The sequence below is a fragment of the Aphelocoma coerulescens genome, chromosome 5, assembly GCF_041296385.1.
Source record: "Aphelocoma coerulescens isolate FSJ_1873_10779 chromosome 5, UR_Acoe_1.0, whole genome shotgun sequence".
NCBI lineage: Eukaryota > Metazoa > Chordata > Aves > Passeriformes > Corvidae > Aphelocoma > Aphelocoma coerulescens.
This window is the reverse complement of record NC_091019.1, coordinates 15,807,286-15,829,919: the sequence shown is the minus strand read 5'-3', so window position 1 is coordinate 15,829,919 and position 22,634 is coordinate 15,807,286. Positions and strand designations below refer to the sequence as shown.

The 22,634-nt window shown below is 40.8% G+C and overlaps 1 protein-coding gene across 13 annotated transcripts in view; it reads left to right on the top strand.

Moving 5' to 3' along the window:
• Positions 1-22,634, top strand: part of TUB (TUB bipartite transcription factor) — a 110,066-nt gene that overhangs the window by 85,660 nt on the left and 1,772 nt on the right. For 8 of the 13 annotated variants that reach the window (XM_069016812.1, XM_069016819.1, XM_069016824.1 and 5 more), the window contains 8 exons: positions 418-555; positions 8,921-9,088; positions 13,350-13,421; positions 14,317-14,438; positions 15,213-15,404; positions 15,989-16,101; positions 17,096-17,210; positions 22,203-22,301. In XM_069016812.1, coding sequence (XP_068872913.1) covers positions 418-555; positions 8,921-9,088; positions 13,350-13,421; positions 14,317-14,438; positions 15,213-15,404; positions 15,989-16,101; positions 17,096-17,210; positions 22,203-22,301 — 1,019 coding nt within the window. The remainder of the gene's footprint in view (positions 1-417; positions 556-8,920; positions 9,089-13,349; positions 13,422-14,316; positions 14,439-15,212; positions 15,405-15,988; positions 16,102-17,095; positions 17,211-22,202; positions 22,302-22,634) is intronic. The other 5 variants (XM_069016813.1, XM_069016817.1, XM_069016816.1 and 2 more) reach the window with 5 other exon arrangements.

Genomic DNA, 22,634 nt, shown 5'->3' with positions numbered 1-22,634 from the left:
ATGCTACAAAGTCAAAATAAAATTTTTCTGCCTTCATGCTGCCACTGTTGATGGTCATTCTGGCTGAGCTTTACTATGGGGAAAAATACTTCCTACAGTAGCTCAGTAACACAGTAATACTCTGATGTCATTTTGGATTGAAAGCTAGGAGTTGATATATTATTGTGGGGAGGAAGAAAGTAAGGAAATATATCTCAGCTAACCTAACACTTTCAGATTTTTGCTGTAGCTTTGCAAATTCTGGTTTACTTGACTCTCCTCACTGCATGAATTGTCTGAAATACTAAACTCTGCTATGTTTGCTTTCTCTTTTATGCCTCCACAAAGTTCTCAATTCATTCTCTCGTCTCTCTCTCTGTTTCTCTCTTCTCTCTCTGTTTATTTTCTTTTTTGGTGGGGTACCCTGAATCTCTGAAGCAGTGCAGGAGGCTGAACAGGAAGATGTAAAGGTGGTAGTGGACGCCCAAGCTCCGAAACCAACTAAAAAAACCAAGGCAGCAGCTGCGAGCTGTCAGAGTAGCAGCACCAGAAAGGAGAAAAAAGGGAAACACAAAGGTTAGCTGCATGCAGCTGCATGTCAGATATTAAATTCATTATTTTGCTGTCAATGCTCTCTCTCTTTTTTTTTTATATAATTTATTTGAAAATCTGAAAACTGTCTAAAAGTAATTTCCTGACATTTTTCTGAGGTTGGAAAATGTATGTGACTTGGTCTTGTCTGGGCATGTACAGCCTCGGAGTCAAGAATGGCTGCAATTTGTAAATGGAGTCTTTTCCAGAGGAGAGTGATTGTTCAAGCTGAAGAGGAGAAAGAAAGTTCTGAAGGGAAGATGATGGTGTTTGCCTGCAGTGTTAAGAGAACCATCTTAGAAGAGTGTGCTTTTTTCGATTATCTGAAAGTAATCTAGTTTGGAGAAGCAGCCTTAGGTTGCAGCTGCTTCTGTCCAGACTCTGACTGAGGTTTTAAATAATAAAAATTAGAGGTTAAGAGACATTTTGAAAATCAATTCAACAAAGCTGAGATAACATTCTCAAAGTAATTTTTCAAGTTGTTACTTCAGTGTTACTCTATCCCACCTGGCAAATGGGAGGTGTTTGTATGAAAAATTTTCTGCAATGGCTTTTTGTAGGATTAGGTAGACAAAAAAAATACACTATTGGTAATGACAAAATGACATTTCTAGGCCACTAATAGATTTACAATTTGAGCTACATACACTAGGTGGAAGAAGTAATGAGATACTTTACTGGTATTTAAATTTTGTACATATATATGTACACTCACAGAAAAAGAGATGCTGCTGTACCACATACAGTTACTTTTTATTTGGTGCTGAATGACTAATGAAATGAAATAACTTTCCAATAATTTACAGTTCTTGAGTAAGGCCACTGTCCTGTAACACTGTCCTGCTTGGACTGTACTGTATTCCTGTCTTGTGCATGTCCAACAGTTTCTCCACTGTTGCTTCACTGAGAAAGTAGTGTATATCCTTGACAAGTCTCTTTAAAGATAGCAATGACTAATAAGGTTAATTATTGAGGTCAAAGTGTTGGGGCTTATCTATAGGGATTTTGCAGGACTTGAGCCTACCTTAGCAAAATCCTTTGCGTATTGCAGCTTAATTCTTGAGATCTGAAGCTACAGCATCTCTCTCTCTGTTATTTTTCTGGCTGCAAGGGAAGCTCTAGGTTATACAGGCTTTAGAGCCTGGCCCTGAGCTAAATGCTGTTTGAGAAAAGATGGTGTGTGTCAAAGGGAAAATTAATTGAATGTAAAAATAGTTGGCAAAATAAATGAACAGAAAGCGAACGTTTCCCCATTTAATGTAAAAAGTAATGACATTCCAGCATAGTAATACAAATGTCAATTTTATTTTGAAGTACATCTTGCTGAAGAGTAAAATTCTTTTGCTGGTTTAAAAGAAAACCTGTAAGGGAGCATTATGTGAGCTAATACTTAAATCATGGTTGCAGCCTAGCCCTGAGGCTCTGTTTTATCTCATATAATGCCTCTTTGGACATGCCTGTGTCTGTACTGTGTTCAGAACTGAAGATACTGTGCTGCACAGTTTTTTATTATCCCACAGCAGGTAGCACCTAGAATTTTTCTCATATGCCCCTTCTAATTTTACTCATCTTCTGAAAAATCCCCCAGGCAGCCGAACATTGGCCTATGTTAATAAAAGCAAGTTATGTCAGTAAAAGTAAAGTCACTTTGTGTAGACTGAGACCTTTGGTGTGCTGACACTGCTCCATGTGTTGGGAACTAATATTGTTAGCTCCAGAAACCTCAGCCTCTGCTGCAATTCCTATTGCTCATCCTGCTGTGCTATGGGAGCTCTTCCCTGGCCTTCAGCATTTGCCCGTCAGTTCCAAGTTTTCAGAGAGTGGAGGGGTTATTCATCAATTATACTAAAGAAAATGCTGAGTATCTCTTCTCTAGAAGTTCATGTTGATGATTAGTAGCAAGCAAAAGTCAGTTAAAGTATGTTCAGAGCATACACATAGCACCTCATTGAGCTCACCTACTGTTTCTGTAAACTGGTGTTTAACTGTTCATTCATGTATAATTTCACCCTTGGAATAATATCTGGTTTACCTTTGACAGTGTTGTAAACTTGGGAGGATTATGACTGGATTTCCAGTCTTCCATCGTTATCAAAGCTGCAAAATATTTTTTTATTGGATGTAAAAGTAAAACCAAATACATCTTTAAAATTCCAGAGGATTTTACTGATAAATCCACTACAGACACAGCTAATTTTATACTTAGGAATGAAGAAAATGCAAGTGGTAACAGAACCCTGTAGTGGAACTTGTATTAATTTTCAGTTACTTTTTAAAATAAATGTGAATCTTAAGAAAAGATATTTTATAACCGTATTGAATGGATTTGCTAATAACTTCAGATCTAACTATGAAAATTGCTGAAGGGGAAAGGGTTTTATGCCATATTTTGGCACAAGAGATTTTGCTGGGGGGAGATAGTTGTTAATTAGAACAAATCTTGGGAAATTTTAGGTTCTGCTTTTAGCTTTGCAATTGCTTCAGGTTTGTCTCCACTCTGAGTGTAACCTTTGTATGTCCTCTGAATGAGCAGGATGAATGCTGAGGGGTGAGTGCACTTAACATGCTAAAATAGCATTTTAAAGGTTTCTGTTAGTATTTAGCTATAGTGAACCTTACCTTTCTAAGCAGAGCCAAGCTCTTTGTGTTTTAAGAAAAAAGAACATTTAGACCAGATCCTATGAATAAGAAGCTAATTCAGAGAAAAAAATTGTTGAATTATACATGAGTAGCTGTTGAAGCTGCAGTGTAATGACTGCACTCTGGTTTTAGATGTGTAATGCCTTTTTAAGTGGCTTGAAGAGTGATGAAGCTGTGATCAGAACAATGTGCTAAAGACAAACGCGAGAGAAATATCAGGTTTAATGAGGTTACACTGGCATAGGAGAAGGACTGTAGCTAACTGCTCATGTCAGTGCACTTTGTAATTCTATGATGGGTAACATGGTATTCAGCAATTTTTTCTGAATCTGTGATTATTACTGGTATTTCTTAATGGCAGTATGCAGTGTGTGCTGTGCCTATTTTTAAAAGGAACCATAATTTTTGTGGGACAGAGCCTGGAACAGCAGTAAATTGATGACATTTTATAGTAGCTTAGCTCATTAAACTGGTATTTCTGAAAGCTTTGGTCTCACAGTTTATTGCCTGACATAATATTCAGTATTGGAAAAAAAAAACCCTCAAAATGTAACAAATGCATATGTAAAATGCTTTTCTTATGCAGATAGTGGATCAAATTCTGGTTTGATTTGTGGCAGATTGGGGTGATTAAGGATAGCAGTGAACGCAGTGTACAGCATCACTAGGTGGTTCAACAGAAAAATCATGCAAATTAGTGAAAATATTTGCAGCAGGAACCTATGAAAAGTATGCACCCTACATAGTATTACAAAACCAGAGCATCTTTAGCTATGAAATACCTTGGTGATTCTTTTAAAAAGGAAATTCATGAAAATTTATCAGTTACATAGTGTGTGTGTTTTTTTGTTTGGTGGGGTTTTTCCCCTAAGATAGGTTTACAAAGAAGTTAATAAATATACAGGATAAAGTGCCTTATTTTGGCTGTGTGCAGTGAATGGGGCAAACCAGGAAGATAAAATGGAACCTTTAAAACCCCAGAAAAGCATATGAAGCCAGGAGTTAATACAAAGTGAAATCTGATATGAAAATTTAGGAATCATTCTGGGAAAAGTTATTGGTGGTTGGTTGGGTTTGGTTTTTCTTCCCAAAACTCTTGCACTTAGGCTATGTAAGTACATTCTAGGAAAACCCTACTCTGAGCTGCCATGGACAACATTAAATGAAGATTTCTTTTTTGTCAGCGAAATCAGGAACCTGGATGTGTTTAAAATATCAAAATAAACAATACTTTCGCAGAAATTTTTCTCTTATGCCATACCTTAAATGTAAGTGGTACGTTGGGTATTTCCTGCTGACTTTCTGGGAGTCAGGAAGCAGACAAGCTGCTCTGACACACAGAGCTTTTCCTGCCAGGGTGGCTATTCCATGTTTTGATTTGGTTGGCTTCTTCCGTGTTTCTTCTCTCTTTCACGCCTGTCTGACTGTTTTGATTTATGCATCCTGTCCCGTTTTCATATGTAACAAGCAGCTACATTAACACTGGCTGGCTCAGAAAGCAGCAGCAGTTGTTGGGTAAGAAGCATCATTTCTCACTGTAGCATTTCCTGTCTGATGGGAGAGGGAAGTTCACGTAAAGCGGATTTATCTCAGCTTCCCTAGGCACTAAAAAGAAAGGGTAAGATGAACAATAAGTGAGTTTCCACCAAGAAAAGTCCTATTATTTCTAGATCTGACAAACCTTTCAGGCTGTGCTTTGGCAACACATGAACTTGATTGTGAGGAAGTAATTTTGACCGAAGGATAAAGATTTATGAATGTACAGTTCCTGCTACTGTTTTCTAGATTTCATCAAAGTAAATATAGAGCTTAGTGCTCAAAGTACTTGCTTTTAGTGTCCTGATCTGGTGCCAGCAACAGTCCTTCTTTTAATGGAGGTTTGGACTAAATCACCTCTAGATGTCCTTTCGAAAAAAATTTCTATTTGCTCCCTTTCCTCTAAAAAAATCCCTGTGTGATTTTGCAGTTGCTTGAACCCCTATCAGTGGATGCACAGCCCCCATGAGAACAGGAATATACTGGGAAATGGGTAGAACATATTGACAACAGGGTTTGCTTTAAGCCAGGTTCTCTACAGGATGGAAACTGTTTGTTCTGGTGTCAGATCTCCCCGAGATTCCCTGTCCTTGACCTCCGAGCGGGCCATTCTTTGAAGGGTTGTGCTGCCATCCCTCAGCTGGAGGGAGAGCTGCTCTGCAGCGGTCTTGAATAGCAGTTTCACCCACAGCCTTGGGTGTTATCCACGTGGATATGACTCCTTTGTCAGACCAGTAACTGAGCTCAGAAAATGCCTGTTCTCTTCCAGTGGCCTCCTGCCTGACCTTGGTCAAGTCTCCAGGTCTGATCTGCAAAGGGCTTAATCATATTCTTAGTCTGTGAGCAGTATGCCCAGCTTCATGCATCAAACTTGTGCCTTAAATGCTCTATAAAAAGAGAACAAGAACTTCTCTATCCTGCAGCTCCTCATCTTTAAAGCAGGGACAGAATTACTTGTTTTCTGTGTTATGTTCCTTTCCTGATATGTAATCTCGTTTGCCATTCAGTGGTTTAGATTACCAGCTCTTAAGAGATTGGTGCTGCCTATTTATAAATATTGTCTAGAAGATTTTAGGTGCTAAGAGAATACAGAGATTGATGAATCGTAGTTTATAGGATGTAAATGCCAGCAATGCTCATTTATTGATGCTTTTTTTTCCCCCCAGTATTGCTTTGTTTTCATTTCTGGTACCTCTGGTTTTCATCTGAGACATGACCATGTCAAAGTGCACCAGAGGCCTTTACTGACGGGATTGGTGTTCTGAGGGTTGTTCCAATTTTCTTCTTTCCTCTCTGCTCTCCTTTGCATTTGCCTCTCAAAAATTCCCCTTTCTTCTTAGCAGGTATTCAAGGCCATCTCTGTCAGACTTTTCCCTACCTGATTTTGGGAAGCGCTGTAAAAAACGCTGACCATCGCAATAAATACTTTCTTTTTTGGCACAACCCACTCAAATGTTTTGCTTCTTTTGACCCTGTCCTTAAGCACAGAATAGATGAGTGGCTTGTTTTATTACACAGAGAACCATCCTTCTAGGAAGTGGAGGAAAAGGAGTCAGTGAGGCAAAGAGAGGGAGAGATCCACCTTGAATATCATGATTACACAAACTTGGAACTGTTTTCCGTTGTTTTCAGACATTTGGTAGGTGGTGGTAAAGCTGGCTTTTGAACTATGGCTTAAAAGATGCACTTACACCTCATGATATAGGAAAATATGTACGTATGGCTGCATTGAATCCCATTTTACACATGCATGTATAGCTACAAAGATTATGCACACACACAAGTTAAATAGTGTTGCATTTGCCATGAACCACCTACAGTGTTCTAATGCAGCAGAAGTTCTTTTTCTTTTTCTTTTTCTTTTTTTTTTTTTTAATCCTTTCTGTCTTGCTACATATTTCATTCCCTTAAATGTGCTCACCAGTGGAACCATTCATAACGCTTAATAACACAGTCTACCAGTGATGCACTCTTCAGAATGCTGAAATTGATTTTATTTCTCTAAAACTGTGACCTGCCAGTGTAGCCTTTGTCCTGCCTCCTAATAACACACGATGTTCCTGACAGCATGGGATGTGAGTGCAGATGTTCTGCAGGCATCTGAAAAAAGCAGCCTCAGTGCAATCTCCAGTGCTGTCGAAGGCATTTCATTTGCTGCAGATCAATGTCTGCTTTGAAGAGGAATAATTAAAGTGTTTTGTTGCGTCCCAAAAGCGTTCTCAAAATTAGGTTTGTATCATCTAATGCTTAATAAGGGGCTAGATATCATATTCACGAGGCATTTGTTAAACTCATAGACGCTTAACACTTTTGAAATTCAGAGTATTAAGGTAAGAACCTAACTTTAGGCAGGCACTTTAATGATAATGGTTAAAATTGTAAAAGCTGTTAAAAATACCACAGAGGTATTTTTATGAGCAGCTACCTGTATGTTCTAGAGCACCTTTGCAGAGGTGCTTCTCCTAGGGTAAATTTTAAGAAAAATGCTGTTCTCTTCACTGCCATATTGTACCTGCAGCATAGGAAATGGTAGTTTGTTCTGTATCATCCAGAGCTGCTTCTGAAATTGTCATCCTAGCAAGGTCACAGAGCCATTTCCATGGACTTTATCTAGTCCTTCAAGGTTGGAAGGACAGATTATTTATTTGCTGTTAGTCGTTATTGTTGTTGTTGTTGTTAGCTTTGCTGCAAGTAAATCAGAGTTTGGAGCCTTGGTGCAGAAATTTCCAGGGTCTGTGTAACGCAGATGAATCTGTAACTCCTTGTGGTCTTGAACTCTGTGAGTTTAACACCTCTGCAGCATCAGACTGCATCTCGTTGGGTGGTTGCACAGTTCCTGGGGGTGTGGACTACTCTCTTCTCCATTTATGCTTTGTATTGCAGTGGCAGTGACAGCAGATATTGCAGAGTACAGTTAAGCATGCTAAATATATAATCCAGCTGTCTTTTAATGCAAGTTGACAGCTGCTGGCGAAGCAGGATGAAATGGTATTCTTGGAGACTTCTGCTACAGGTCACAGTCCAAAAAAAATCCCAATCCCTGCAGCTCCTTCTCACAGGGTTTATTCAGCTCTGTTTGGTGTGAAAATCACCAAATTCCATTACTGAATTAGTTCTTTGTAGTGCTTGCTAACTCTCTACAATGTTGCTTGCTTATTAACAAAAATTTCACAACAGCAGCAGGATGCAACTCATGCTATTTATTATATCTATACATGAAAACATTGCCATTTTTGTTGATGCAAAAGTGCATTTTTGTATAGCTGATTTAGTAGTGTATTCCAGCTCTGTGTCTTAACTAAGAGCTGAAGTACATTTGCAATCTGATGTTTTACCTTGCTGTCCTGAACAAACAAAATGAAGTTCGCTTGTGGTAAGAAGTGAACTTTATTTTCTTTTTCTCTCTTTGGAGGTGATTTACAGCCATAAGGAGGTAAATAGTTTCTTTCTGGCTGTGATCAGGAGCCACAGGATCACAGCATGGCTGAGGCTGGGAGGTGCCTCTGGGCACAGTCTAGTCCCACATCCCTGCTCACAGCAGGTTGTTCAGGACCGTGCCTGGCTGGGATTTAAGCATCTCAAGAGGCTGGAGGTTCTGGGGAATATGTAATATCTTCCTTATAGTTTTGCTCTGATGTATTAACTGTATGGCAGTTTCCTAACTCAGAAGGTGTATTTAGGCTCATTAACATGCTGTTGGATAAACTGCCTGATCTACTTGTGAATTTTCCAGGTTTTTGAAGCTTTAAAGTATTTCATGATAGCGGTGGTGTTTATATGGGGATATGGCATAACCTGGGACTCAGGCTCATCTGTTTCTGGATCGCCTGTGTGCCCTTATGAAAATTTCATCTGTTCTCTTTGTCAGTTCTCTCTAGCATATCTCTTTTCCTTAGCTTTCTGTGCTTTTGGTGCAGGGGGTGGGTGTGCTTTGGGCTGGGGAGGGCAACAGTGAAATCCTGATCCTGTCCTGGAGATTCTCTAGTGCAGTATGTGGGAATGTGGGAAGTAAAATGTTTGCCTAGCTTAGTCTTTTTTATGTCTAGGAATATTGTTGAATGTGAACATCCAATCTCTGATTCCTAGAAAAGCTGCTTTTTTTATGAGTGAGCAATCATCTTTTCAGTAACTTCTTGACACAAAGACAACTAAGGCTTTTGCTGCTGTCTGGCAGGGATTGATGGCCCAGCTGCTTTTCAAGATGATGTTCAGAAGATAGGAAGTCAAGTGCAGATTCTCACTGTTGGACAGTCTAGCCACGATGAAGATGATGGAGAGAAAGTGGCTAGTGGCCAACAACAGCAAAGCAAGCAAGACCTTAGAACAGCAATGCAGAAAAAAGGTAAGTAGCTAAAGCTTCCTTCATGTTCTCCCTGCTTGCCTGATGTACATTGACTCCTTTTCCTATTCTCACTCTCAGCCCTAGCCTAAGCAGAGTTTGTTAGTTCTGTGTGTCTTCTCCTCAGAGTCTGTTGGGCTCTATTCTGTTACCTAAAAAACCCCAAAACCCCAAACCTAAAAAAAATATAAAGCAATGAAGTTCTCTCTTGTCCTAAGGAACAAGAGCTCGGCAGGCTCTCGGGCATGTGGCTTCCCCATCTGCAGTGCAGTGCCATTATTACAGTACCAGGCAGATGCCAATGCTCACATCCATCTGTTCGCATTTTTCTAACATACAACTCTGGAAATCACTTACTTGATGTCTGAAAACCAGCATGAAATAGTAACGTTCAAACTAGAATATTCATTTTAGTGGTGCAGTCAGTTACACAGTGTTGATGTCTTCGTGGTTTGTGTTCATGGTTGCAGAGGTGAAAAGTACACCACTGTGCATTCTGCAGCATTTCCCACGCAGAGTCCTCAAGTGTTCTGGAGTTTGGTTTTCTTTCCAGAGGCATGCATGCTTTGGGAGGTAGATTGTGTATGTACACATTCATGCATCTGCCCCTTCCTTCCTGCACTGTCATTATCTCCCCTTAGACACTAACTGTAGGAAGGAAAAAAAAAATATCCCCAAACCCTCACAAAGCGTTTTCTGAAGACATTTGCTTTGGAGTTGTTCTTCTTCAGTGTACAGCTTTTGAAGCAAAGATGGCTCAAGCCAAGAGTGCTCTGATGCTTTAAGAATAAACTCCTTGTGTATAAAGAGCAAAATCTAAGTGCAAACTTGACTCATGTAGAATGGACTATTCATACCTAAATGCCGCCTCTTGTCTGCAGAGCAGTTCTCACTAAGATTCATTTTTTCTGGGATGTTACCCTGCAGATGTGAGCAGCTCCAACTGAAATGGGCAGATTTGCTCCAAGTGTGCTATTTCCTGGGCATTTGAGTTGCAGGGGTGTTGGGCATGACTAACAAGTTCTGATCTGTGTGGTGATTGTGTTGCCTTAGACCATGGCTCAGAATATTTAATCGTTAGGCACACTACTAAACTGAAGCTGATTGACTTAAAAAGTACCCACAGACTTCTCAAATTAGGTCACAGCGCTCAGATTTTTACTCTGGGGGACACCTAGTTTTGATGGGTTTTTGCCAGGTTGTCATATATTTTTATTCTCCCCAAATTTGTGTTTATTTTTAATAGAAGCAGTGAGTGAAAATTTTTTTGTTTTCTTTGTTTCTGTATACTCTCAAATATATGATATGACCTTTTTTACCAGGTCTAAGTATACTCCTGATCAGAACAGATGCTGCTAAGAGTGAACCACTAGTCTGTTTCAAGTTGAGTGAGGGGGACACTTTTATTGAAATGGGAATACTGGGGTTTATTCATTTTTGTTAACAGCTGAGCTATGCTGGGTGAGACACAAAGACAGGTATTGAGACAATGCCAGCAGCATCTCTGTAAATTATTTTTACTATGTGTGTATGGTTTGCTGCTTGATACCAGCAGAGGAGGCTTGTTAGAAAATTTTGGATACCCCACTAATCATGTGACACTTTATGCAGAGATAAAGCTCTTCATGTGGACTCCCACTGCCACTTCACTGCTTGTGGCACGTCCTCACTGGCATGTCACCTGAAAAGTGTTTAAAGTTGCTGTCTCTCATCAGGCCTTTCCTTGCATGGAGTGGGAGCAAAAGGACAGGAAAACAGAGAGAAGGCACTGCAGAAAGGGACCTGGGGGCCCTGGTCCATGGCAAGCTGAACATGAGCCAGCAGTGCCCTGGCAGCCAGGAGGGACAGCCATGTCCTGGGGGCATCAGGCACAGCATCACCAGCCAGGCAAGGGAGGGGATTGTCCTGCTCTGCTCTGCACTGGGGTGGCCTCACCTCCAGTGCTAGGGCAGCTTTGGGTGCCACAGTATAGAAAAGACATTAAACTATTAGAGATTGTCCAAAGGAGGCCATGAGGATGGTGAAGGGCCTTGAGGAAAGCTGTATGAGGAGTGGCTGAGGGCACTTGGTCTGCTCAGCCTGGAGGAGACTGAGGGGAGACCTCATTGTGGTCTTCAAAATCCTCATGAGGGCAAGGGGCAGGCACTGATCTCTCCTCTGTGGTGACCAATGACAGGACCTAGGAATGGCCTGAAGCTGAGTCAGGAGAGCTTTAGGTTGGATATCAGGAAAAGGTTCCTCACCCAGAGGGTGATTGGCACTGGAAGAGGTTCCTCAGGGCAGTGGTCACAGCACCCAGCCTGGCAGAGTTCAAGAAGCATTTGGACAGTGCTCTGGGACACATGGTGTGACTCTTGGGATGTCCTGTGCCCGGCCAGGAGTTGGACTCCATGATGCTGAAGGGTCCCTTCCTACTCAGCATATTCTATGATTCTATGAAATGCTAACTGGTCTCATGGGAAAAGCTGAATACCGTTGGATTTGCATATCCCTGGTTTGTGCCTGTTCTGATCTTTGGCACTAACCTGGTGGAGAGAAACTTCTCTTAGCACGTGTCTCTGCTTCCCCAGTGAGTCAAGTTCTGTTACAAGACAAGAGGTTATAGGCTACTGAGTGTGAAAAGAATATGCCACTTGCAAGAAAATGCCAAATGCTTTATTTGATTTCTCCATCTGTTGGAAATTGCCATCCTAGAATAATTTGCCTCCTGAAGGAAATATTCGTCCTTTTGATTTCCAGAGTGTTAATCTGTAGAGTTTCTCCCTGGAAAATGAGTCACTAGGACAGAGTCAGACTTCCATAAATTTTAACACTGAATAACTAACATGTAGTCCTCACACTTACCAGTTTCCAATATGTCTCTGTAAAGGACATGGAATGAGCAATTGGGTCTTAGTTCTTCTTTGCCACCTGAAGTTTTGAGATTTAGGGCAGGGATTGATTTCATTTTGGATTCAAAACCAAAACAGGAGCTCCCTGAAGCATTTTTAACCGCAGGCCATGAACGCACAGGCTGGCACAGAATTTTCACCACTAAAGTACTGGTGGTGAAATAGTGAGCACAGGTGTGGAAATAAACCAGTTCCCTCTGTGGATGTGAATTATGGCCTTATTGTGCAGCTGCCAGCTGAGGAGATGGACTGTGTCTATTACCCATGCATAGAGCCTAGAACATGGTTGTCCTTATTAAGAAATAATGCTTGTGATTAATGAGTGTGGGATTATTAATGAATGAATTCTACAGGCTTTGAAAAAATCTGTTGACCTGTGAACTCAGGCCTCCCTTGCATAATCAGATCCTATTGAAAGGTTTTGCTGTCGTGCTCTGTGGTGTATGTCAACACTGGGGGAGCTGAAGAAGTGGATAATGAGACTTTTCACAGGGCAGCTGAACGGAATGCAAGCATTGCTTATGCTCCTGGTTTACTTTTATACCCTCACTCTTACTACTCTGGTGGTGTTTCACTATCCAGTGTGCATCTGGGTATTCTAAAGGGATATGCACTGAAGTTATTTGAAGCAGCAATGACAGAAGAAAGTATTTTAATGCCTTTTTTTGCTGTCCTTTTTTTATCTGTTCCAAAATTTGAACTGAAGAAAAGCATTACTGAGTCTATATCTGCTGTTTATATTTCTGTGCATCAGTTTGGTTTGGGGTCTGCTTGTTACAGACCAAGCTGATATTCCAACAGACTAAACTACAATAAAATCTTTATGCATATCCCTGGAGCTCCCAGAAAAACAGTTTAGAGAGCCTGATTTCATCTTTTGATGATGAGAACATAGTAGGCACAGGGATTGAGGTAGAATTTAGGCCATCTGAATATGAATTTGAATACTTCTTTCAATGTTACTGACTCAATATTGTGCAGAATCTGTGTGTATCACTTATGTCAATCAAGTTTGAGGGGTTTTATTTTGTTTGGATCCAAAAGCAGGCCCAAACTCTACCATGCAGGGCACATCACACACAGAAGTGTTTGTGGCACAACTGTTCAGTATGGATGATGTTTCCTGAAACTTCAGCTCTGTGATCCAGGGCTTTTTCCCTTTATTTAAGGTACTGAGGGGGAAGATCACAGCAGGTATAAGCAGGTAGAGGGTGCATTTGATTGTGCAGTGCAGAAACTGTGAATGCAAGCAGCAGCGTTGTGGCCCCATCCCATAAGCCTTCAGCCCTGTGTGGAGTCCTCTTGCCAGGTTACTCTTGTTCACTCAATTACGGGTTTGCAGAATCAAACCCTTGGATTTTTTCCTTTCCCAGATCCCCATGCAAATACATCCTGGTCCTCTTCCACCTCCCAATCCAGTCTTGTCGCCCTGGATCATGTTCCTGGTAAGTACAGAGGGAAGAAGTTAATTATGCCCATGCTGCTTGGCTCTGGAAAGCTGCATTTCATTTATCCTTCTACATTGGACCATAATGGGAATTCTGGACCAAGTGATGTTTTTTGGTTTTTTTTTAAAGGATAAAATATAGCCTATAATATGTGGAACTTAGAGAGCTTGAACTTAGATATGGGGTGGCTTCATCTGCATGATGCTCTTTGAAAAACTAGGCCTGGCAAATGTCCCACCATTGATGCTTTTTGCTGCTAAGACCTATTTGATGTTCAAAGTTGTGTTTCCCTTTGAAATGTCTGAGGTTTTGAATTCCTGTAAAGTCAAATTTTCAAGTGCTGTAAGGCAGTTCCATTGGCCTGGGCTGATACTATTCTTTACACGAAATAAAGATGCATGAGAACATTTCCTTGATGTCAATGTTTCTTCTTGGTCTAAGATGTGCTCTTCAGCAGATCACATGGGAACAGCTAAAAGTGTGCTGTAAAAGGGCTTATATTTTAATTGTGATGGTTTCCAAGTGGCTCTGCTATGTTGTCCTCTCAGCTCCAATTTCAGTTTTATGATTTTGTGTTGTGTTTGAAGTACTTGATTGGGTGAAGATCTGACTTTAGTTATTTGCTCCTGTATCAGTGGGTAACTTGATCCTCTCTGTGGAGTGGAAACCATGATGTTTCCTTTCTCTTTTACTTGAATGTTTTGGCTTCCCAGGACAGGTGCTGTGTCACCCATGTATTCATGCACTGCCTCACACAATGAACCACTCTCGCACACCCCCTCACTTACCTGTGAGCCTAAGGGTGCAGCAGTCTGATAAGTGATGTTCTACAGCAACTGTGGACAGCTTTAATCTATCAGTGTTTCATATAAGTGTGCTGCTTTCTCCTCAGGCATTTCAAGTAGCATGAACTTTGATGAGGAAGAAGATGAGGAGGATGAAGACAGCTCCAGTTCTTCACAGTTAAACAGTAACACCCGGCCTGGTTCTGCCACGAGCAAGAAATCCAATAAGGTAGGGGCAGAGTTCTGAAGAAGGGGCGTGCAACCTGCTATGTACTGCATGACTTCAGGGTGCACTCAGGACGGGCCTGGCTTTCTTGTTCTGTTTTTAATATGCACTGGAGTATCTCCAAGGTGATTTACTGTGCTAGCTCTCAGGCTTCGCAAGAGCAGGCAATGAACATAATGACTTGGGGAAAAGAATGGCAAATACTGTCTGAACTTGAATCAAGAGAAAGGTAAACAGTAGATATTTACCTTTCTACCTCTTGCAGGTGCTCAGAATGATCTTTGTTTCCACTGACTTTTTCTGGACATTTTCCCACCCTCTTCTCTCTGCTACTATCTGAACATAAAATAAGACTTTGGCTGGTTCAAATATTCTAAATCACAAGGTCTTGCTAAACCAGTTGATGGTGCCCCACTTTTGTAACTGCACTGACTTCTCATCTTTGTTAGATCTCTCTGGAGCTTAAACTCTTGCTTCCTATCCCATTTCTTCCTTTCATCAAAGGCCATCCCTGTCCTTGAGTATGGCTTTCTGACAAGTGTGGTGAGATGGGAAGGTGTGAGCCAGGGTTTGCTCTGTAACCACTGTACAGCCTTCTGTCTGTGCAGCCCCCCTGTTCTGCTCTGCCACGTGGGTCTGTACACGGAGCATCAGCAAGAAAATACTTCCTTTGGTTTGATTTTTTTTTAAAGTGCAGCATCTATCAAATGACGTTTCTTTTTGCTCATAACCTTGTAAATTGAAGTTAAAAAACCTGAATTTTGCTTATTGTTTTAGGAAGTGGCCTCAGCCCCCAGTCCTTCCACAAATGAGCCTCTCATAGATGTGGATGACCTGGAGGAGTTTGCTGTCAGACCTGCTCCACAGGGGGTCACTGTCAAGTGCAGGATCACAAGAGACAAGAAAGGAATGGACCGAGGGATGTACCCTACTTATTACCTCCACTTGGAAAGGGAGCATGGTAAAAAGGTCATAAAATAACTTGAATGGCATACCAGTTGCATCTGAATATTAAAATAATAATAATAATAATAATAATAAAGATCTGAAGGAGTCTTACAAAGAAAATGTAATGTTATATTTTAAATATATTTTTGCTTTCACTAGATTTACCATACAGTCTTCCCAAAGCCAAACAACAGTATCACTTTCTTCCACTGCCTTTCTTCATCTGTCTAATCTTTGGCCTTAAATAATCCATGCATGGCACCTTTATGTGACTGTCAGCAGTTGGGACTCTGCATTCTGTGGCCTGAAAAGCATCTACTTTCAATTCAGCTGGAAGAGCCAGAGCGAGTTAGAATGAAACATTTAACAAAATAGATCAGATTTAATTATTTAAACCATAAATAATGGAATGAGTGGTTGAGAAATCATTTTCCCTTACCAGTTTTTTTTTTTCCTGGTTTTGCTAAATCCCAGGAGATCTTCTGTTACTTTGCCAGTGATGCTTGAAGACAGAAAAATTGCTTATGGTTGCCTTATATCAAAGCAGGAAGTGGTGTGTGCTAACCCCTTTAGCATTCTAGAATATGGTTTTCTGCATTGCTTAGGTGTTTCTGTTGGCTGGAAGGAAACGAAAGAAGAGTAAAACCTCTAATTACCTCATCTCTATAGACCCAACTGACCTGTCTCGGGGTGGAGAGAGTTTTATTGGAAAACTGAGGTAAACACTGATAAGTCTAAGAATTTTCTTTATGTAATGTAAAGTTTATTCAATATTAAGAAGCCTGTAAGCCACTACGTCTTCTTAACTAGAGGCCTGACTACATCATGTGATCGTGGTCTTAAAGATCACCAGTATCCAAGGCATGTTTTCAAAATGTCTGGAATACTTACAGGATCACATTTTATTAAAAGTCAGCAGGACTGAAATTCATAAGTGCTCAAAGGCCAGATTCTCGAGGGTGTACCGGCACAACTTATCTTAATGGGATTTTCAGAAGTGCATGTGTACATTGTGTCTAGCCTCTATTGATATAAATACTTTGGAACGCACTGTTACACAGTCTGAAAATCCCTTTGGTTTTGCCTCTTTCTTAAGATCCAAGTTAGTTATTGACAGGTAGTGGAATGACTACAGAACCATGTGTTCCTTTTCTGCCTGTCCCCACATTGTACAGCCGGTCTGTACAGCCCTACAGACACCCTACAGCTGTTGATCCCTCCGTGGAGCCTTTGAGTGTATGTTCAGATCACCTGTGCCTGTGTTGTATTTTGCACTCCTTTCCATTGCTATAGGAAAGTTTGAGCTTGGTTATGGCTTTATAAAAGTCACTCTCTATATTCTAACAGAGTTTAGTAGTCAGGGAAGAGAGCAGATGGTTTTGTAGAGCGTAAGCGCATTTTAAAAACCAAGCAGACAAACAACCCCACCCGAGTGTTTCCTTACAGCTTTCTTGAATTTCCTAGTTTGCAAGGTATTGTCAGAAGTCTCCAGCATAATGATAAGGGACCTTTAATATAAACTTCTGTACTGTACCTTTACATTTTTGTCAGTTTGGCCCTGCATCCAGGAATTGCCATGTAGCTGGGATTAGAAATAACAACTCTCTGTACTCAATATTTGCCTTTCCTCTGGGACCACAGTGCAGTAAAGGCTAGCTGTTTGGGGCATCATTACTGACAAATGGTGATTGGATTTTCCATTTTTTTGGTAGATCAAATCTTATGGGAACGAAGTTTACAGTTTATGACAATGGAGTAAATCCAATGAAAACAACATCCAGCCTGGAGGCGAGTACCCTGCGTCAGGAGCTAGCTGCTATTTGTTACGTAAGTACTGCTCACAGGCACAGCGTGCAGGAAGGGCAGCTCAGTGTCTGAAGCAGCACACTGAATTTCCTTCTCACTTCTGATTATGTAAATCAGCATTCAGACTTTGATGTAACCAGGCAGCTGATCTCCACTAGAGAAACCAGGAGACTCAGTGGAAAGGAGAGGTGAAAAACACTGTGCACTGAACAGGGTTGCCCAGTTCTCACCTTTGGTGAGAAGAAGGTGTTGGAGCTCTTACATAACTCTCTGGAAGGGGTAGGATCACAGCTTGCAGGCACCACCTGAGGAAACCTCCTGAACTGGGAAGAGTTGTGCACATGGCATTACTGCACTAAAATACGATTGTTAGTTATGGCATTTCGGAGGAGGCCTCTCTGATCCAAACAATAGGTAGCTGGACAGCTAGGTCTGCAGGAGCTGAGAGACTGGGATAAAAACTCTAAAACTCCTTTTTACCAGCAAAGAAAACAAGCAAACCCCAAGCAAAATCCCAAATTCGATTGAATGAGTGCAACTGGGCTCTTACAGGACGGTAGGTAGCATTTGTCAGGAGCAATGCAGACAATCAAGACTTGAAACACAGTTGCTGTTGTTTCGTGATTGCTGGATGAGTAACATTTTTGGTGAGAGTGTTCTTTCTGTCCAGAAATATTTGAGCCCAAGAAACCCTTCCAGTTAGAACTGGTATGTACACTGCTACAGAAAGTCGTCTGGTTTCACAAATCAACAACTTCTGATAAAAATATCCAAGAATGACTTTTCTGAAGAGTTCCTGCCCAGCTCTAACTAAGGATGCCTGGAAATCTGTCAGGTTGGGTTCCACCACATACCCTGTGTATGCACAGAGTGCCTTCCCAGAAAGGTCAGCTTTGGGCTGTGGGGAGCAATGCATCTGGAAGGTTTTCATGAACAAGAAAGCAGGGAGCCATCCTTTCCATGCAAAGTGCTGGGAGTTCTGAAGGAGGGCTGCATTAGCTGCCAGCATGTTCTCTTCCTGCTGCTTAGGATGCAGTTCTAGTGTGGATAAAGTGTAAATAGTATGTGTGTGTTCACGTGTGCTGTTACTCAGGCACATGGTTTGTGGTTGGAGACAGACAGATGAACAGATACATATCCCTCCCTTTCTGCTGGATTTGAAGTGCTGAGAATTTCCAAAAGTCCAGCTAGCAGGATTTAAAAAGAGATTTCAGGATTTGATGTCAATTTGACTGAAGTCTCAGTAGGAACCTAGTAGAATGTACATGTTTAATAAAGGTAGTTTTACTGGTTTATATAGGATGGCATTCCCTGGAGCCAGACAACTAATCTGGTGCAAACTGGAAATGCAAAAAGAAAACAAAAGCCAATTTTTAAAAAGTTATATATTGAGAAATTCAGGCATTGCTTAAGTCAACAACAAATGATACTTGAATGGTGAACAATACCAAATAAAAAGCTCTTTTGGTCAGCAGAGGTAATTAGAAGTATGAGTGTTGGAAAGAACCAAACCATGGCCACTGTTTGGACAATGGGGCTGAGATAAGCTGCTTTTACATGTCTGTTTGTAATCAGCAGTTTGAAACTGGTACATTTGTTTAAGAAAATTACTTGTTCTATTGATGTTTTGGTACTAGTGGAGAAAGGCAGCAGGCTTGCAGGTGTGCTGTGGCCAGAGGACAAAAGGAAATTGGAATTGTATTTCATTTCAAACTAGCCAGGTTTGCTGAAGTGAGATTATTGTTCCTGGCTTCAGCAGAACCAGAGCAGAGTGCCAGAAAGAGCAGAGCCCAAACACCCTTGTCCTAAGGCAGTCTTTTAATTCCTGCCTTGAGATGTCTCCTGCAGTAAAAGCTATAAAAACAATACTTTAAAAGCGCTGCTATGCCTCTCACTGTCCCTCAGCTCATCTGAGCAAGTAGCCATGTGCAGATCAAGCTGTACCCAACTTACTGAGAATGACCTGCTTAATCATCTCAGCAGGTCTAATTGAAACAGGCAGAAACTGGTGATGCATCTGGGGCTGACTGTGGGATAAACGTGGTGAGGGCTCTTTTCGTGGAGCTCACCTTAAGATGTGTTTCAAGCAGTGGGAACAGAGTTAGGCAAGGACAGAATTTTTTCAGGTTCTGTTGACCGCTTTTACTCCCCTTGTGTTGGCAGCCCAGCATATTAATAAACCTGCAGCAGCACCTAATGGCTGATTGCAGAATTGTTGGCAAAATTTTTCCAGGAGCAGTGGGGTGTAACTGTGCCACTGGTGCCAGGATTTTCTGTACTGGATTCCTTTATATCCATATACCTCACAGTTCAGTTTGCATCAGATAGCAGGCAGGGAGCTCAGCTGATACTCTGAGGTGTGACTCAGGTTTCAGTACAGTAAGAGGCTCTGTGTTCCTAGTCAGGACTCAGTCACTTGCATTGTGCTCCTCCAGTGTTGTGGGTTCTGTGATTTGGGCCTTCCTTGGAATGGTAGTTTCTACAGAAAATGTTAAGGACAAGGCACAGCTGTGTGAAACAAGCCCAGGAAGGGAAGTGGCTGCAAGAAAACTGGGGCAATAAAATCGTGAATCTCCTGGGAGCTGCTGGGATATTTACCTTGCTGCTTTCATCATGGCAGCTATTGGCACTAAAGCAACATGCTTACATAATTGTTTGAAAGTGTGTAAGATTTTAAAGGCAGCCCTGGGAGAGGCTCTGTATCCTTGCAGCCCAGTTTACTGTGAGGCTGACTGGACAGGCTAAGGCAGAGAGTGCAGCTTCTGAGCAATACTGGGCTAAGTCCTGAGCTGATATAAATCATTGGTGTCTGGTTGAGTCCATAGGGCTCTGCCAGTGAAGAACATTTGTGTTCCTGTGTAAACCAAGACTGACAGTGGTGTTAAAATGGTGTGAAATCAGAATTTGGTTTATGTTCCCCTAATAATACCCTTTGTAATCTTGAATTTCCACACACAAAACAGTGGAGGAGGGAAATAAAAGAGAAGCAGGGAGTGAGGCAGCAGGTGAGGTAATTTTAATAATTTTCCTTCCATATTCCATGTTTATGTAATTTCAGTTTGGTACTGTGAGTTTAGCAAAAGGGTAGCATTTGCCAGCACAGTGTGTGATAATTGGTGATGGTGGTAATGTGCAGCCAGTAACCATTCTCTTATCATGTGCCAGAAGTACCAATTTAAGCGTTTCTGAGTAAACCCAAAGAATATAGCCCTGTTTTTTCCTCTGCTTGTTGGGAGGGAAGTGATTCAGCACTATTATTTAATTTTACCTTCAACAATGTCTTCAACCAGTCAGCATCTAAATTAATTATGTACACCATAACTGCTGCTTGAGGGAAGAATAACTTGTAAGGCATAGCAGAGAAGCCCAAAATTGTCAGTACTTAGTGGAAAATAAGCATAAGCATGAATCTTTTCTTAGAACTTGTCCTCTGCTGTGCTGAGTCTCTCCTACTTATAGAATCTACTGGCAGTCAAATCAGTTTTCATCTTAGCATGATGCAGAACCAACTGAACTGATAACATGTTTTACTCTGCCAAAGGACGAGACATAAATGATTCAGAAAAGAGACAGAATCTTCCCATTAATATGGAGAGTGAGGAAGATATGTGAATATGCCTGGATTGCTTCAGGAGCATGCAGTAAAATACTCCAGTAGAATTTCTCTTGCATGCATGCAAATCTTTAATGAGTTGTGGAATATCTCCAGATGGTTTGCTGGAACAGGAAAAGTTATTTCAAAGGTCTGATGATGGCAAAGCTGCAGGTATTTTAGGTGGGTATTTTCAGATGTTTCCAGTGAGTTGAGATGTGTGGATTTTTGCTTGCAAAAGTAGAGATGTTTTAATAAGTTTAGTGTTCCATAAAATCAGGACACTTTAATTAAAAATATAAATGCAGAGACAACTGAATGTATCACTTTTAAATGTCCCAGTGGTAAAGCCGAACCAGCTGGAGCCAGGGGTTCTTGGCATCTTGTGGTATGTTGCTGGGAACAATGGGAGATGTTCTTCCTGAGATTCCTTAGTGCATATCCAAAGCTCTTCATTTCAAAATGGTAAATGGGAAAAAAATGCATGCGACTGAAAAAAGCTATCACAAAACATGAGGAGATGGACCTTGAGATGTCACTGTTTCATTTACTGGGGTTAATGCTAAAATCAGGTTTTACTGGAAAATACTGCTCTTCACCTTTTCTGGTTCCAAAGCAGGTGATAATTTACTGAAATATTTGGCCCTGGTTGCTTCTGTGGGAGAAAAAAAGTGTCAGACTAAAATAAGGCTTTAGGCTGGTTTAGGTTTTAATGGCTGTGTTTTGAGAGGACGGTGCAGTGCTGCAGTGCTTTTGTGAAAAGCTGGTCAGGAAAGTGTCAAACCATGTTTAATGGAAGAACTTGTATTTTGCATGGATTTATTTTTGCTGCCCATGTGATTTCTTTACTTTCCCTGTCTTCATAGCTAGAAAATTTGCCCTCGTGCTAACGTGTTTGTTTTTTTACCATGGTCATCTCTAAGCATAACATACCTGAAGACTTTGAAAACCACAGCACTGCTAACAGATGCTCTGACTAGCATTTTGTTTGCTTTTCTGCTGGCTCTGGAATAAATGGAGCTGGTCCCATATATTTAATTTTGTCTCGCATCAAAATATGTGTCTGCATTTTATGATTTTTAAATTGCAACTACTTTATTTTGGGATCTAGCAGTAGCCAAGCAATCTGGTTAATTCATATCCTTTTTTAACAAAGGAATTAAAAAAAAAAAATTATATTAAGGTTGCTGGCAGCCAGTGCTAGGAGTGTTTTTGGAAACCTCTCTATTTTCATTTTTCCTGTTGTCGGAGCTTCTAAAACAAAGCTAGAAGGTTTGGCAGTGCCAGTGGAGGTGGGAGTTTCAAGATGTTTTTTGAGTTGACTAACAAATAACTTCCCTGGGATGCCACTGTGTCTTTCTGTTGAAGAAATTAACTTTGAAAATAAAGAACATGACGAAATCTTTTCTAAACATTTTTAGGAAACAAATGTCCTGGGGTTTAAAGGACCTCGTAAAATGAGTGTGATCATACCGGGAATGAATATGGATCATGAAAGAGTTTCCATCAGACCACGAAATGTAAGTTCTACTGGTAGTCAAGACTAAAAATTACTTGAATTCTTCTAGAGGTTAATAAAATGGTATTTGAACAATTACAGAACAATGGGGTCTGTGACTACTGCTGTGACTCACAAAAGCACTACAAATAAAGTATTTTGATAACAAAAGATACAGCTGATGTTTCTCAAACTGTGGAAAGGACTCAAATGCACATTTGCATTTAGATCCTCAGAGTTCTCATTTCATTCATTGAAGCTGTTTTGAGGATAAGAGTTTAGTCTTTGGGCCAGGATTGATGAATTTTTCCTTCCCTGTTAATGTATTTTTTGTCACATGAGTATGTTAAACTGA